The 18916-nt window shown below is 36.0% G+C and overlaps 1 protein-coding gene and 1 long non-coding RNA gene across 2 annotated transcripts in view; both read left to right on the top strand.

Annotated features, from left to right (window-relative positions):
- Nucleotides 1-18916, top strand: part of LOC144304457 (uncharacterized) — a 138112-nt gene that overhangs the window by 63981 nt on the left and 55215 nt on the right. The gene's annotated exons all lie outside the window — the stretch shown is intronic.
- LOC144304944 (tubulin alpha-1A chain-like) lies at nt 15332-16985 on the top strand. Its single transcript, XM_077883602.1, has one exon. It carries the CDS (start codon nt 15412-15414, stop codon nt 16765-16767), a length of 1356 nt encoding a protein of 451 aa, XP_077739728.1. The 5' UTR covers nt 15332-15411; the 3' UTR covers nt 16768-16985.

The following is an 18916-nucleotide window of genomic DNA, read 5'->3' as shown; positions in this document are numbered from 1 at the left end:
AGTTGGTGGAACACTTTTTAATATAAATAGAAAACTAACCAAAATGGAAAACATTACCATGATTAATCCAATAAAAATCAAGAGTGATTCTCTCCATGTAGGAGCATATAATATTAATATCACTATAAACATGTAAAACTGACTTCAATGAATCCCAATTTACAGTAATCTCTTAGGAGAATTACAAAGGAAAAATAAAATAAAGTGGTGAAATTGCCAAAAAGTAAAATTAATAGGTCATTTTAAAATTGATATAAGTTTATTATTTAATAATATGGTAGCAAAGAATTAAAAGCTGAGATAGCAGAGCTGGGAATTAGAAAAATTACAGCAAGGTATGGCTTTTTTTCAATATAAACTTTGAAGTACTATTTGTGTTTCTTGATAAAGATTGTTATTATATACATTTCAAATTATTTTTATTGATGAAATGTGTATGTATGTACAACACATATAATATGTTCATATAAATAGATATACACACATACATACATATATGACAAAAGGTATATTTTTTGCTGTTGTCATTGTTATGGTGGTTTTGACTCTATATTACCCAGAGAGGTTGCCAGCTGCTCTTTGAATTTGCAGAAATGGAAGGTCATCTTAGTGCAGATCTTCTTTGTCCTGCTCTAGGTCATTTGTGTGACCCTTTCAGTTATGCAAATATGGGGCAAGTAGAAACTCATAGTCCTGGGATTAGGTTGAAACAAGATTTTTTTTTTCCATGTGATTTAGCAAAATCCACCTCTATGCAGAGCTCAGGGTGAGAGAATGAACCTATTTGCATAATGACTCTAGGGACATTCTGGCCAAGGTACAAAGCATGAAATTGCAATGAGTCTCTAAAATAAAATTTTGTTGATAAGCAGAAGAATCTAGACAGGTGATTTCCCAACAGTTCAAAGAAAACCAACCTAAGAGTTTGTTGACTGGAACTGATTTTAGCCCTATATGGCTAATGTTAAAAGCTCTTCTAGACTGCTTGCCCAAGAACACAGCTGAGCCTACATGTATGTTAAAATAAACTACAACTTTGGCATTCAGCCTGGAGTCACAATTCAGGGTTGCAAGAACAGATGATGCCAGCAATGTTAACAAATACCATCCATTGATCTATGCAGGATGAGTCTCCAAAAGCCCCCGTATGTGACTATAAAAAGTAACATCAGTAGTAAACCAATTAAGATCCTACTTCTCTTTCAGTTTGGCAATCAAAGAATTGTTGCCCTCACCATGAATAAACTGATAGAGTCTTTGCCCAATGTGAGGTAGTAGAGGGGTCTGGAGAAAGAGAGATGATGGACAGTTCATAGGGCATTGTGAACTGTAGAAATTAATTGAAAAAAAACATCAAAATATGTGACTACATACGTAATCCAAATTGTCAGGGTAAGCCCCACTATTTACATATATGAAGCCATCTCTTCATACACTTCCATTACATCAATTACTTTATACCACTTTAGCAACTCAGATGTATAGCCACACCATGGATCATTCCCATTCCAAGTCATAAATCTCTGAAATGTCTCCCTTAACACCACTAACTCTCCTCTTTCCTCTAATCACAGTCAATCTTTGAGCTTCTTTCAATCACAGTCAATCTTTGAGCTTCTTTCTAATCTTTAAGTCAGCAAACTTGTTCTTTTTTATATAAAGAGTCAGAAAATATTTCATGCTTTCCTATTATAGAATGTCTGTTGCAATACTCAACCTGTCATTGTAGCATAAAAGCAGTCATAGATATTTGCAAACAACTAGGCATGCCTGTGTTCTAAGAAAACTTTAATTGCAAAACAGCTGTCTAGTCAGGAGATGATAGGACCTAGATTATTGCCAGGGAGTTTTTCTTCTAAGCTTAGAAGGAGCATACATTAACTTTGACTCATAATGCACTGGTCAGGAATGATTCACATGGCCCCAGTTTGATTGCAGGAGAGTTTGGGAAATGTACTCTGGTGTGCCCAAAAGTAGAAAACAGAATTAGAGAACATCTAGCCAATTTCTGACAAAAACACTAAATATTGCCCATACTGTTTATCTCTACGACAATGTCAGTATTTTACAAGATCATTTGTGGTGCTAATATTTCTTTGGGATTTTAAATATTCTCTAGTGTTGTTATACTTAGCTCATTAGTTCAATAGGTTAAAACTAATTCCTCCCTAAAAAAAGAACAGAATGTAAAATGAGTTTGATCCTAGTCTTCACAAAATAATTTGAATTCAAGTCTTCAAGACTATAACAACAAAAAAAAAAGAAACAAAAAGATGAGAAATCTAGTGATTTCGAACTGGATTCACAAAAATACTGGAAGATTGCAATGATTAAGTTATTTCATAGGAGGATGGGCAATGAAGGTACCAATGCTTTCATTACTACGACCTAAAGAAGGCCTAAAGAAGGAAAAGAAGGAGAAGAAGGAGAAGAGGAGGAGGAGGAGGAGGAGGAGGAGGAGGAGGAGGAGGAGGAGAAGGAGAAGAAGAAGAAGAAGAAGAAGAAGAAGAAGAAGAAGAAGAAGAAGAAGAAGAAGAAAGAGGAAGAAGAAGAAGAAGGAGGAGGAGAAGGAGAAGAAGAAGAAGAAGAAGAAGAAGAAGAAGAAGAAGAAGAAGAAGAAGAAGAAGAAGAAAGAGGAAGAAGAAGAAGAAGAAGAAGAAGAAGAAGAAGAAGAAAGAAGAAAGAAGAAAGAAGAAGAAGAAGAAGAAGAAGAAGAAGAAGAAGAAGAAGAAGAAGAAGAAGAAGAATTACAAGTCAAATATCTCCCTGGTTATGACCATTATTTTACTATTTAAGAGTATTAATTAACCCATTCCACTCAAGGACCATATTATGTGAAGCTTACATACCCTGGAGAAAAGGTTCTAACCAGGGGCCACCTCTAACTATTCTGTACACATCTGGATCCTGCATAGGCTCATTTAGATCAAAGGATGTTGCTGCTTACGAGAATGCATGCTACATCCTGAATATCAGTTCTAGATGTCTGAGATCTCTTTTACTTAGGCAGCTTCCCTCAAAACTAAAACATTGGATGAGAACTTCTCACCAATCACTCATTAAAAAGTAAACTTCCTTGGGCTGGGAGTCACGTCAATCAAGGTTTTCTTGCAAACCCAAAGCTGCCTTTTTTTCTGTTAGAAGCTGTTATCATCTTCAAAGCCATGTCAAAACAGTGTTTGTTCTCTGCTTTGATTTCACCCACATGGTGAATTCAAAGACAGGTCTACTTGAGAGTGGAGAGACTATTTCAGATGTTGTTTGAGCATTTGTTTGCCATGTTTGTAAACGTGATTTAAGTGCCTCACTTCTAATAAAAATCCTTTAAATGCAGTGGAATTTTTTTTCATTGAAACATTCTACCTTCTGTTTTTCAAAAGTGTTCATAGCTGAGATCTCATAATCTGAAATATAAAACCCCAAAAAGGTTTGGATAAGGGCAATATAATGGCAATTTACCTCAAAGAGTTCATTTTCCTTTTTACCCTGATGCAGTCCAGTATAAACAACAAACGAACAAAAAAAGCTCTTTTTAAATGACAATTTCTAAATACCTGGCACACATAACCAATTTTTCTTTGGGAAAAGAAAAGTCATTAGGAAGATAATGTTACTTAAGGTTCATTTTGCATTGAGGATATTTGACACTATTCACCGGAGATAAACAGATGCATGTCATTTACATATGAAAACCTATCAGATAATGCAAAAATTTGTATGTGAAATGCTTCATTCACTGAATTAGCCTATGGTAATTTCTCATTATATGAAAAAGAAAATGATTACTACAAATGTCTAAATAAATATTAATGTGGTTATATTGTTTTTAAATAAATAAAATATTTAGAGAGAACAATATGCAGAGGGAATCAGTTAAAGGTACAGTTGCTATTTTTAAGTTTTATTTATCTGAAGAACCAATAAAAAAGACTTACAAAATTAAATATGGTGATGAGCTGGAAAATATGATTTTAAAACTTCCTCTCTTGTTGGACCATTTTAAATGATGGAGGAAAAAGGATGTTGATTAAAAATGAACATGATAGATATGATAAACCTTTCATATCTTGACTGAGTTAAAGCAATTGTGAATATGGCCAATTTTGATTATAATCCCTTTCCACTGAGGTAAAAATGGTACCAAGACTATGGTATCAAATATGGTGTCCCCTTTTCTAGAAGTTAACATTAAAAAAAAATTCAGGTATGGAAATGGAAATAGTTTTGAACACAACATTCAACTCAGAACTCATTCTTCAAAAGAAAAGGAAATTTTGCCAATATTTATCTTTGACCATATTCTAAATGAAAAGAAGTCATTATCCTAGAGCAATCTAGAGACAGTCCACTTGAGTGACAAAACAAGATCATACACAGGGAACAAATTAGAACAGTAAACAGAAAAAAATAGGCTTTCATTTGTGATAAACTGTCCATATAAATTTTTAGAGATGCATACCAAAAGATGTGGAGGTGAAAGGTAACCTCTGCGATTTACTTTAAATAGTTCAGGAGAGGGATCCCTGGGTGGCGCAGCGGTTTGGCGCCTGCCTTTGGCCCAGGGCGTGATCCTGGAGACCCGGGATTGAATCCCACGTCGGGCTCCTGGTGCATGGAGCCTGCTTCTCCCTCTGCCTGTGTCTCTGCCCCTCTATCTCTCTCTCTCTCTGTGACTATCATAAATAAATAAAAATAAAAATAAAAAAAATAGTTCAGGAGAGAGAAAGTGAGAGGGCTAGAGGTACAGAAGGGGTTAGACAATAAATTTGACAAAACCTTGACAATGGTTGAATTTGTGATGGGTAAAGAAGCATTCAGTTACACTTCTCTCCACTTTTGTGCAGTTCAAAACTTTTACATACTAAAATATATCTTTAAAGGCTGTATTAAGTCATCTGCCAAATATGCTAACGTGTAGTGTCAATATATTCCTTGGGTTACTTTAAAGGGAAATATTGTTCATTCCTCTTTCACAAACAGTTCTCTAGAACCTTTTGTTTGCTGTGTATTTTATGATGGCTAATAAACTAGTAATGCTGATTAAAAGCCGGAGTCAAGTTTTTCAAATCAACACTATCCTGTTTGTCCACACTCCTCTTCTAACCCCCTCAGGCAAAATAGGCTCTAATGACATGTAGATTGTCCAGGTTCCTACCTTGTCCTTTTTACTGCTGCTTAATCAGTGGATGTAAGAGTAGAAGAAGGTGTATCCTCACATATATAGATGGACAAGCCTCATTTTTCCTTAGATGAACTCTATATATTAAGTCATTTTTTTCAGTGTTAGCTAGCAAAGATGTTCTTTGCTCTTTACCTGCTAGACGTATCTATTTTTCAAATTGTTAGTGATGTGATTTGGATCAGATCCAAATTTGTCATATCTGTTGTTTTGTTGTATGTGGAAGTATTATTTCACTTGTGATAGTATTGTCAACTCCAGATTACATTTCCCAACCTAAACCTCTTCTCTGACCATAACTAGGTTATAGAGAAGTCTGCAATACCTCTTGGCTCCTAAATATTGACTTCCGTAAAATGTCATTAATCTGTACTAATTGGAGGAAGCTTAGTCTCAATTAAGGAAAAAACCCTGAAAATACATTATTTCAGAAAGGAATAGAGTTCTATTATTTCAAGTACCTACATTAACTCACATTAAACTAACAAAGTGTTATCCAATACACATCCTTGACTTGATTTAATGGTTTGTAATTAGCATATCAATTGTGTGGAAATGGATCCTTCTAAAGTGCTTGAGGGTGCTTAGAAAGTTTGTTCTACTAAGTATTTTCAAGGATCCTCTTTGCAATCTTATTTACATTATTAATTTACTCTCTATAATAAGAAAGAAATTAATCGATGCAAAAATAACATTCTTGTCAGCCTCTGGTCAAATAATGAATTCTAACTTGGTGAAACACAATTTTTAAAGTTTTTATCTACCATTCACACACTAATTATGATATCCTAGTTTTGCTAAAGTTTGGTATGTTTTTCTCCATCTGTAAAGGTGATTCTACTGATTGGAAGAAAGATATCTTCTGAATTCACGTTCTTTTCCCTTTAATGAGAGAGTAGTTTTCTGTGATTTCCTTGCAACCAATAATAAATTATCTGAGATATGAGTAGTAGTTTTTTGAGAGATATATACAAAACTCTCATGATCTTGAAGAAATGAAAACCATATTTGGATTCTGCTCTTGCAGTGGATTTTCATCAGTGCCTAGTAAGGTGCCTGGCATATTAAATAAGTACATACATATTGATCAAATATTTTTAGCTTCTGGACCAGTAACTAACACAATTCATTTTCTTTCATGCTTCTACAACGTAATCCTGCTTTCAATGTAGCATTTACTCTTTACACTTTCTTTTGTGTTTTATTCTACTTTTAAATGAAAAAAAAAGAGAAAATATTTTCAAATACGGGTATGAAGCCATAAAAGTAAAAGTAGCCAAATCGCGACGAGATAAAGAGTAAGGAAAATTGGATTTCAACTTTGGAAGGAAGATCTTAGTTTATATCTATTCGCCTTTGTAGTAAGGCAGGGTTAACTTAATTATTTATAAGCCTTTCTTAATAAGCATCTAACATCAATCTTGGCTTTTCTATAATGACAGATACTACTGCAATATGAGTTGCATACTCTTTGGGTTTACAACCGTTATTGTTTAGAGATTTGCCTAATTTTTGCACATCTTTCCTAACTCATAGTTTCAATTATGTCTCTGCCTTCTATCATTTCTTTATGTATTTATAGATAGATACCATAGTTTTCTTTAGTATGTTCATGTGACTGAACATGCCTTGTTCTTTTAACCTTTCCTCAAAGGTCTTTTTTCAAAACCTTTCATCAAATCTTTCTTCTGAACTCTGCAATTTGTCCATGTTTCTTCGCCGATGTTTCACTACTGTATACATTTATGTGCCTGTGCGCGATAATGAATGACGCCCTAAGGTACCTGCTGTTTTATCTGAGCTTTCATTCTGGTGAATATAATTATGTGTTTTCACATATTTGTTATTCCTTTTAATTCTCTGTATTTTCCCTTGATTTATTCTGAATTTTTTTCCTGTTGGAAACATTTACACTTAGGTTAACAAATTTACTTATGAAACTATTGATGAATAAATAAATGTGTGAAGTGAAGTGGATCCAAAGTTTATATCATTTTTGCTTCTATGACCTTAAAAGTAGAAAATATTAATTTTGGACAAAATACCTATATGTGGACTTTTTCCTTTTTTGAATTTATATGTTAATAACTGGTAGAATTAGATGATCCTTACTTAGCTCTTTATACCCATAAAGCAACTCTCAGCACTTTTTAATAATTCATTGAATGTTTTGCTGCAGGGCTGCTGTGTTCTGAAAATTATATAAATCATATAATTGAGAGGAGAGATGCAAGAATTTAGTTTTTCTAAAGGAAGTTTACACATACATTGTGTAACACAAAGATGCCATAGAAAATATAAAAACAACGTTTTTTATTGAGTATATATTAAGTCAGAAAAAAGAGTAAAAAAACCCCATGAATGTCCACATATTTTGCACTATTTGACTTTATTTTGATAGCATGTAGCTGAGGAAAAGTTTGAAACTAGAAACGTGTTTTGTCCAAAACAAAATGTTCTGATTAAAGTCAATAGGGGAAAATGGAAATATGACTTACACTCACTTTTATTTTAATACCTACACGCACACACACACGCACACAGAGGAAAGGAAAAAGAAAAAGGAAAGCATTGATTTTCAAAATATGCTGTTTCTTTTCTAGGATATATTCCAAAAATCTGAAATATCTTTCTGTAAGAAATATTGACTTTTTGAAACCTAGACAACATCCAATAATCTTACTAGTGATTCATCAGAGAGAGTCTTGGAATAACTACTATGATGAGGAGGCAAACTTGTAAGTTAGTTATAATTTGGGATGCCTGTAGATTCAGCGGTTGAAAATATGATTCTTCAAAAAATTATATACTCAAGCTTTTTTTACCCTTGAGTTTTGTTTAAATTCATATTTTAAAAACTGAATTTCCAAAAATGATCTTTTTGATCCATTTGTGTTGTAACAGATTCATATATGCCTAGCATCAGAATATTTAATCAAGCAAGGATTGTATAAGGTACAAAAGTTAAAAAGGGTAAAGCCATGATTTTCATACAAATATAAAATCAACATTGGGACACCTGGGTGGCTCAGCAGTTGAGCATCTGCCTTTGGCTCAGGGCGTGATCCCAGAGTCCCAGGATCCAGTCCTGCATCCCACATCATCGGCTCCCCTGCAGGGAGCCTGCTTCTCCCTCTGCCTGTGTCTCTGCCTCTCTCTCTGTCTCTCATGAATAAATAAATAAAATGTTTCTAAAAAATCAACATAAGTAAACTTAAAAGTAAATTAAAGTCAACTCTCATTAAGGAACTACTAAGCTCTTAAAGGCAATCAAAGATTCTGAAGATTATATGTACTATATGTTATATAAATATGTGTAGAATGAAAATCCTTAAGTGATTTTGCTAATAGATGTAAAAATGATTAGCATTTGAGGTTCTATCAAATGCAATGTTTCAGGAAACAATTTCTACAAACTGGAAATTAATTGTATCTCTACTGGACAGAAATCATTTGCATTTCTATGGACTGGAATCATGAGCATTACTATCAGTTTTCTGTAACTTCTATTGTTAGTTTTCTACAATTTACTTGGTAGAGATAACCCATGGGGTTATAAACTGACCTAGTCCATAGAAAGATGATCAAATGTGCATACCTCCATAGAATCATATAATCCCCAGAGAACTCAGTAGATACAGTGCTAAGTCCTCTGTTGAAAGAACACCCAGTACTTTTTTTCTTATTTTGCTTGTGTCCCCTGTACAGTATTTCCTAGCAATCTTAATATACACAATCAGATATATAAATAGGCCAGTGTCTACTGACTCCTACCGACCTCCCCCTCCATACAACACTTCCTCATTTGAAGTGGAGGTAGTTTAGAATAAAATCTCAGAGCCAGAAGTATTGTATGTGGTTCTATCTCATCACTTTTGTCGATTTCTCTCATTTTTCTTTGCTATTCTCACAATATAACCAGGCTGGGCAAGTAACTCCTTATGGATGCCTATGGTTTCATTTTATATGTCTTAATATGCTTGCCCATTTCTCCACCTAATGAATAATATTTTAATAATATTTTTGAATTATGTTCGGCTTCTTTCTTTGCTGGATCAGTTGGTAGTACCAATTTGGAAATCCTAGCAAATCGAAACACTAAACCCTCCAATTCCTCGTAAACTATGAATGGAATGTTCTTTAGGATCAGACATAAAACCAATGTCCAAAACTGTATCTCATTAATTTCCATATCATTATTCTTTGTTTTCCTTCCATATTTCCAGTTGCTTTATCTCTATCACTATTCTTGCTTCATTTAAGCCCCCAAATTGCATTTCTGTATTCCTACAATTGGGGAATTGATTCAAAGTAATAGTTTAAATTTGGTTAAGTCCATTCTATAAGTCCATTCTGCTCGGCTTATGCTCCATCCCATTTCCCTCCTTTCTTTATATCAAGTCGTGTCTTAGAAATTTAGAGTATTAGAAGTGACTAAAACTAGATGAAAGTTAGTCTAAACTCTTAACAAATGAAAATTCCTAATAGTGTTGGTGGTAGACAGAATAATGCTCCCCATTTCTCCACCAAATGTTCACATTTTAATCCCCAAACTTACAAATATGTTACCTTATGTGATAAAAAGGACATTACAGATGCGTTAAATTAATAATCTTGAAATCAGAAGGTTGTCCTGGATTACCCATTTGGTCCCAGTCTAATCATAAATCTTGATATAGTAGAGGTGTGTGCGTGTGTGTGTGTGTCTGTGTGTATGTGTCTTTTCTGTCTCTGTCTGTGTCTCTGTCTCTGTGTGAGTGAGAGGGAAAGAGAAAGAGAAAGACAGATAGTTCTGAAGATATGGGACTCTGAGTAGCTCAATTAGTTGAGCATCCAACCCTTGGATTCCACTCAGATCATGATTTCAGGATCCTGAGATCCAGCTCCATGCAGGCTCTGTGCTCAGCAAGGGAGAGTCTGCTGAAGATTCTCTCTCCCTCTCCCTCTGTCCCTCCTCTTGCTCCTGCTCTCTTTCTTTCTTTCTAAAATAGATAAATAAATCTTTGAAAAAAATATCTGAAGATCCTACCCCATTCTGTGGGTTTTGAAGATGGGGAAAGGCCATAAACTAGGGAAAGCAGTCAGCCTCTAGAAACTGTAAAAAACAAGAAAATGGATTCTCTCCCCTGGAGTCTCCAGAAAGAATGCAGTTCTGCTAACAGAGGCTGTTGTTTTGAGCCACGTGTTTATATTAATTTGTTAGAACGGCATTAAGAAATTAATACAGTGGTCTAAAATGAGAACACTTACATAAACAGGGAACTTACTATTTTCTAAAGTAGCCTGTCCCATCCTTGGAAGTCTAAATGCTTATATTTAAATTGAGCTGATATCTAGATATTCAGCTGTTACCTCAAATGACAGCTTCCTGCTGGAGCTCAGTAACATCACATCTAAGACTTGTGCCATTTCACAGGGTTGCCGTTTGGTATGTGTTACCAGCGTTTTCTCTGTCTTCTAGTTAAAACCAAATGAAACAAACATTGTCATGTTCTTTGCTTTTTCATTGTGAAAATCTGTCATCATGTTATATGTGTCACATTTTCTTTTCCTCCTTATTTTCTCTACTACCTTGCTAGAGCGAACCTCTCCCTCAGTCTATGGTGATTACAATAGTGTCTAACTCCAATCTCTGAATTCTGGACTCATCTCCATGTCTCTAAATCTGAGGTCTTCTCAATTCAGCCTATATGCTGCTGCCAGTGAAATTTTCTAAGATCACTAGTTTCAAGTCATTCTCCGGCTTAACAGTTGTTTTACCCCATTGCTTATCAGATACAAAGCTTTTGTACTTAACTCTCAGTTCCTTTATAATGTCCCCCAGTAGGGCTGGCTTCCTGAGCATATATATAGCCTAATCAGTGCTAAAAGCCCTATGCTTAGGAATGGGCTCATTGTTGCCTACTACTTTGCTGTCACTATCTTGAAATTCTTTTTTTTTTTTTTTAAGATTTATTTAGGTATTCATGAGAGACACAGAGACAGAGGCAGAGACAGAAGCAGAAGCAGAAGCAGGCTCTATGCAGGGAGTCGACGTGGGACTTGATTCCAGGACCCCAGAATCACGCCCTGGGCTGAAGGCAGACGCTCAACCACTGAGCTACCCAGGTGTCTCTGTCCTGAAATTCTTAATAATTTTTTTAAAGATTTTATTTATTTATCTGAGATATAGAAAGATTGCAAGCAGTGTTTGGGGGAGGGGCAGAGGGAGAGGGAGAAGCAGACTCCGGTGCTGAGCAAAGAGCCTGACTTGGTACCTGAATCCCTCTACCCTGGGATCATGACCTGAGCAGAAAGCAGATGCTTAACAGACTAAGGTACCCCACTCGGGTACCCCAAATTCTTAACAATTTTTTAAACAAAATCTAGCAACTCACTTTGCATTGGACCCTGCAAATTATATAACTTATTCTGTTTCCCAGCTTACCCACCTTTTATTTTGTGATCACATTCTCTTTTTCAATATAACCTTATTTCTTGAAGGCAAGTATTCTTTTTCTTTAAGCTACTCTCTTTAGGCCAACTGTGACTTTAACTCTTGCTATTTCTTTTTCCCAGAATGCCTTTTTATTACTTGCTTCTAGGCCTAGCTCAAGCACTGTGATGGTGCCAATAATAGTGCATTGTGCATACTCATCTCTCCTCTTGTTCCATGCCTTCTTCTTTTCCTTCCAGTCAACTTTATCAATAAAATTGCACTTACTTCTTCAGTTCTTACTAATTTTTATTCTTTGAATTTAATTTACACTGGACTACTTGGCAATTACTCCATGTAATTTAGCATTTTCTCCCTATCTCTGTCTCAAATATCGAAAACAATAAACTTGTCTTGCCCTATTATGTATCCACCCTGGAATAAGGATAGTACTGGATGTATTTTAGCAATGTATATTTGTTAACACATCAATGATCTACCAACAGATTCTTTTTATTGCTAAATACCCTAAGAATATGGGAAGTCGCTTAAAAACTCTTCTACTTATATGAAGACAAGATGGTTAATTCCAGATAGTCACTTCCTTTAATAGTTAATATTATTTTCTAATTTTCTCTACATTAAAAAGACTACATGGAGATGCATTTTTTAAAGAAGTATCATCAGAACATTTTAACTTGAAGCCATAATACCCTCAAAATTCTTTTGCAAGTGAATCTGTATATATTTTTGAATATGAGGAATTACATTTATCTGATAGCTAAATACAGCAAAGTAAATAAACCCTTATACATAGCATATGTTCATGTGTGTACACATGCACTGAACATCTTTGTCTATGACGAAGAACATAGGGTTAGATAGCTGTGTTTAATTCTCCACATTTCCTATAAATTCTAATAATACTTCCTCTTATGGGGACCACTGTATTGGTGAAGTGAAAAGATTTTCATTTGTAATTTGACCTCTATTATAGTTCATAATAGTAGAGGATCATTGGTTAAAAGGAGAATCAAATTTGAGAAGGTCTGCTTTGGATGGAACTTACCTTCCAAAATAATGGCTATAGAGAAGAAAAGCTGGAAGGTAACAAGATGGAGAAGTGCCTAGGGATTTTCAATTATCTTTGGTGAATAGATTTTTCTTTTGATGCTAACCATTTCTACTGTAAAACTCCTGATCATGTAATTGAGATGGAGTAAAAGGCCAGGCTAGGCCATTTGGAAGCTAGGGAAATGAATATAAAGGGTCACAAAAGCTCAGGATGGCAAAACTACAGAGAGGAGACAAAAAAATAAAAAAGTTAGTCTAATACTTAAAACATCCCTATGCTTTAAAGGACTTTCTAATCTTATTTGAAAGAGGTATCATTAACTTATACATATGTTCTATGAGTTCTGTTTTTTTCTTTTTTTCTTATTTTGAAAGCATATAGTTAAGAATGGAGTTAGAATCAACTTGGTTGATATATTTGTGGTTAATTTATATATTTTTCTGTGCGGTTTAACCATCTTGTCATTTTTAACCTAACCATTAAGAATGACCTTTTATCCATTGTCATACTGATTTATAGAATCATCAACTGTTAAAAGACTTCCTGGAGGGGCACCTGGATGACTCAGTTGGTTAAGTGACCAAATCTTGATCTCAGCTCAGGTCTCATCTCAGATTGTGAGTCCAAGCTCTGCATTGGGCTCTATGCTTAGCATTGGACATTAAAAAAAAAAGTGACTTTTTTATATCACTAAATATCTGGGAGTTTACAACGTTTACGAATATCAATATAATTTTTAAAAATGATAAATAAAGGTTAGTAGATGAATAATACTCAAACATTGAATCTAAACCCTAACAGTCATTATTAACAAGAGTAAAATACAGATGTAAGATTTCTTTATGGTACATAATATCTATTTATTTTCCCCCTTTTCTTCATTTAATGGGAAAATCACATACTTGGAAACAGAGGATCTGGATTTGGTTTCCAGATCTGATACTTAATTTGATGCCCTTGAAAAAATTTCTTTCTAAGCCTCCTCTAACACACTCTTTTTTTGAAGACTAAATAAATATCTTGTAAAAATTTGTTATTATTTTATGTGTGAGATGGTGGGGATAGGGGATGGGAGAGCATGCAGTATGAATTCTGGTTGGAATGGTAGGAATATTCAAATAGAAAAATGATAAGATGAAATTTGATCTTTGGATTCAAGCATACCTGGGTTCAAGTATAACATCAGTCATTCATTTGGATCTTTGAGAAAATCACAAAACTTATGTAAGCTTTTGTTTTTTCACCTGTAAAGAAACTGATGATACAACTTTAAGAGGGTCACAATAATTATTAGATTGTTTAGGGCATGTAAAGCACTGTACAGTGTTTTGCTATTTCTGACATAATGAATGAAACTCATCAAAATTTCCCCCACTTTCTATTTCTTCTAAGAATTTTATCCAGTGAAAATATTTTTCTCAATTATCAAGTTTAACCCGTCAATTATAATGAATAAAAAAGTAATTTTACCAAATAAAGGGTCACATATAACTAGGCTGTTACAAGATTTCAATCTTGCCTACAGGAACTGAAGTCTTGTAATAATTGGAATTATATCTCTTTTGAAACTAAAAGAGATATGAAGACTCTGAACAGTGAGGTTCATAAATAGTTACATAGATTGTTGAATGTAAAAGATCTAGGATCTTTTCAATCTTAATGATTTCCCCCATTTTCCTGAGTTTGGGGGACAGGATGATACCATTTTTCATTTTTAACCCACAATATACAAATATGATTTGGACTAGAAGATCTACAAACTTGAAATTGTACTTGAATATTTACTTCCAGAAACATCGATCAATAAGAAGAAATTTTTCCAATATTCAAACAGTGTCATAATGTAGAGAAATGAGAATCAGCAACTGGACTAAGCAAATGTTTAGTCCTTTAGGAATCTATGTGCAGGCTTTGTTGTCTACAGTTCAATGAAGGATTCCTCAAGTAAAATTTAAATTACTTGGGAAATGTGTTTTTAAAGTTCCAACTGAGTGTCTGACCCCATATTTGAACCTAGGTATGTTTTTATTCAAAGATCAAAGTTTTCTTCTGTCTTTTTAATTATCTCTATTTCCTATGTTAAATAAAATCAGTTGTAACACCGTTAAACTGATGCCTTTATTTGGAGAGCTGCCATGAAAAGGTGCTGAAGAAGGGGTCTCCTGCAGAGAAGGGTGAGATTTTTATAAAACTGTAGCTAGAGTGGTTTATTGAAGTTCAGCTAGTTTCAGACACAGCTGGGTTTTTAAAAAAAATCCTGCAGTGCCTGGGTGGCTCAGTCAGTTGAGGGTCTGCCTTTGACTTGTGTCATGACCCCAGGGTTAGTCATCAAGCCCCATATCAGGCTCCCTGCTCAGTGGGGAGAGTCTGTCTCCCCCTCTGCCTCTCCCTACTACTGGTGCTCTCTCTCTCTCTTAAAAAAATATTGAAAAATAAAACAATATTTCCTTCATACGAGGGGCCATTAACTGGGCAATTTGTTTTTATCAAGACAAGTTGGAAAGAATAGGATTATTTGCAAGACAGGAAAGGGGAAAATAGCTGCCACTCTAAGAATGCACAAAGGATAAAGACATGTAGGAGTTGGCATAGAGAATTTTCAGTCCCTCAGGATCTCTTTTACCAGAATATCTTAATTTTCTGCCTTTTTTTAAAAAAATTAATCTTCCAAGAGTCGCGCTGTAAGAAGCAACAACCTCTCCTCTTCTCCGCCATCCGCCCGGCAGCCGCCAAGCAGCAACCATGCGTGAGTGTATCTCGATCCACGTTGGCCAGGCAGGTGTCCAGATCGGCAATGCCTGCTGGGAGCTCTATTGCCTGGAACACGGCATTCAGCCCGATGGCCAGATGCCAAGTGACAAGACCATTGGGGGAGGAGATGACTCCTTCAACACCTTCTTCAGTGAGACGGGCGCTGGCAAGCATGTGCCCAGGGCAGTGTTTGTAGACCTGGAGCCCACAGTCATTGATGAAGTTCGCACTGGCACCTACCGCCAGCTCTTCCACCCTGAGCAGCTCATCACAGGCAAGGAAGATGCTGCCAATAACTATGCCCAAGGGCACTACACCATTGGCAAGGAGATCATTGACCTTGTCTTGGACCGAATTCGGAAACTGGCTGACCAGTGCACGGGTCTTCAGGGCTTCTTGGTTTTCCACAGCTTTGGAGGGGGAACCGGTTCTGGGTTCACCTCCCTGCTGATGGAACGTCTCTCTGTCGATTATGGCAAGAAGTCCAAGCTAGAGTTCTCCATCTACCCTGCCCCCCAGGTGTCCACAGCTGTAGTAGAGCCCTACAACTCCATCCTCACCACCCACACCACCCTGGAGCACTCTGATTGTGCCTTCATGGTAGACAATGAGGCCATCTATGACATCTGTTGTAGAAACCTCGATATTGAGCGCCCAACCTACACTAATCTAAACAGGTTGATAGGTCAAATTGTGTCCTCCATCACTGCTTCCCTCAGATTTGATGGAGCCCTGAATGGGGATCTGACGGAGTTCCAAACCAACCTGGTGCCCTATCCCCGCATCCACTTCCCTCTGGCCACATATGCCCCTGTCATCTCTGCTGAGAAAGCCTACCATGAACAGCTTTCTGTAGCAGAGATCACCAATGCATGCTTTGAGCCAGCCAACCAGATGGTGAAATGTGACCCTCGCCATGGTAAATACATGGCTTGCTGCCTGTTGTACCGTGGTGATGTGGTTCCCAAAGATGTCAATGCTGCCATTGCCACCATCAAGACCAAGCGTACCATCCAGTTTGTGGACTGGTGCCCCACTGGCTTCAAAGTGGGCATTAACTACCAGCCTCCCACTGTAGTACCCGGTGGAGACCTGGCCAAAGTACAGCGAGCTGTGTGCATGCTGAGCAACACCACAGCCATTGCTGAGGCCTGGGCTCGCCTGGACCACAAGTTTGACCTGATGTATGCCAAGCGTGCCTTTGTTCACTGGTATGTGGGTGAGGGCATGGAGGAAGGAGAGTTTTCTGAGGCCCGTGAGGACATGGCTGCCCTGGAGAAGGATTATGAGGAGGTTGGTGTGGATTCTGTTGAAGGAGAGGGTGAAGAAGAAGGAGAGGAATACTAAAGTTAAAAATGTCACAAAGGTGCTGCTTTTACAGGGAAGCTTATTCTGTTTTGAACATTGAAAAGTTGTGCTCTGATCAGTTAATTTGTATGTAGCAGTGTATACTCTCATATATAATTACTGACCTATGCTTTAAAACACGACGCTTTGTTACAGACTCAAGCTGTCCATTTCTCTGATGGGTTTGAATAAAGTATTCCCTGTCTTAAAAAAAAAAATTAATCTTCCTTTTTCTAGTTATAGATTTCCCTAATGTTTAGCAACTTGATTCTAGGAAGTTCACAGTTAAGAATGAGAAAAAAAGAAGGGCTTTTAATAAGTTTTTATAATTAAAGACAGAGTGTCAACCAGAGTGTCAACAACTAGAGTGTTTTATAATATAAATTTTATTGAAAAGATGCTAAGATTCTCACAGAATCAGAGTCACCACACCAGCAGTGGTTGCTTCCACGTGGTGAGAAAATCAGGTATGTTGAGACAAAAGGCTTTATTCTTGGGTAAGCACAAACACTAGTTACCTTAATATGCCCGGACATTTAGAAGTTGGGTTTCTTTAGTGAAAATTCATCAACATGTAATCTGTCTCTTCTTAATGCATGGCAGTTGTGTGTTTTGAACTCAGCAGATGAGGTTGGGAGGCACAGTTTTGAGATAGGAAGTTGAGGAGAGGAGTTACTGTACAGTCCTGTTCCCTACCTCTTCACTCCCCTACTTGCTCTCATTCTGCAAACCACACAGTGTTGGTTGCCCATTTCCTCTTAATGTCTCTTATTCCTATGCATTTAATTTATTTTTTGGTATTGTTGATAATTTATCTAATATTTTGCCACATTTTTAAAATAGAAAAGCTATTGAATTTGTTATACATTCTGTATTTAGCTACCTTGGTGAATTATCTTGTTCTCTGTAGTGAAAGTGAGCTCTGATTTGGGTTTGCAGCAATAACCCACAAAGTCTGTTTAAACTGAAGTTTTTCTAGTATGATCATAGAAAAGTTCTACATTTCATTCTGTGCTTTGAAATAAGAAGGTTTAGATTTGAGCTTATTTTCCCTCTTTTAGCTATCTAATGCCACCCCAAATAATTCTCTGAAGGCACAATGTCAGCATTCCTCAACCACATCAAATTATTTTATAACAGCTCCCTGGTCACCCAAAATTTCACTCCTCGTGGGTACTTGTCCTAAGTAAGGGAACATGAAGATCAATTATTATCTCTTTGACACTAAATCTCAAATTTTCCACATCTCAATTTCTTTTAGCTACTTCAGCTTTTAAACCAACATCAAAAACTGCCACATTTCTCTGATTTCTATTTACTATACCCATCTCCGTGGTACATCTTTACTGGAACAAGGTGATTTCTCAATTAAAAAAAAAATCAACTTAAGTGAGATTAAAACAAAACTAAATTTTATTGAAAACATGCTAAAATTCTCACATAATCAAAGAGTCACCAAATATGAAGTAGGAAAAAAAGGAAGTGGGACTATGGTAATCCTTCCTTCTTTCCTTCCCTTCCTCTTTTCCCTCCCTCCCTCCTTCCTTCCTCTCTCCTTTTCTTTTTTTTTTTTTTTAATTTCTGCCTTCCTCCATTTTGGGGGTTAAATATTTTACATATGCATGCAATCATATGTAACCACTACCATTACAATCAAGATTTCGAACTTTTCCATCATTCCAAAAAATTCTGTCTTGTATCATTGCAGTCATTAACTTCCCCTACTCTTTGGCCCCTGCCAAACAGGATCTGCTTACTAACACTGTATTTTGCATTTTCTAGATATGCATATGAAAGATATAGGAGAGGAAAACTAATTTTCTCTCAACTGTCCTGAGTCCTTAGCTGAGACTCCTGTAATAATAATAATAAAAAGATTAACAAAAGAAAACTGAATAGAAGTTTATTAACATGAATAACTCATGTATGCATGGGAAATACAGAGAAAAAAATGAGTTAACTCAAAGATGTTGCTTTATAATTCAGGCTTAAATATCATTTTAATGAGGAAGGGGGAAAAGAAATATAGACCTTTTAAGGGAAAGTAAATAACTTTTTTGACAGATGAATGGGCCATTAGAACAAATAGGACGTATTACAGTTCGTGACAAAATCCATCTAGGTGTGGTGTTGACTTCTAGTCTCCTTC

This window comes from Canis aureus, chromosome 34 (assembly GCF_053574225.1).
Source record: "Canis aureus isolate CA01 chromosome 34, VMU_Caureus_v.1.0, whole genome shotgun sequence".
In the NCBI taxonomy this organism is placed as follows: Eukaryota; Metazoa; Chordata; class Mammalia; order Carnivora; family Canidae; genus Canis; species Canis aureus.
This window is presented reverse-complemented; position numbering and strand designations above follow the sequence as displayed.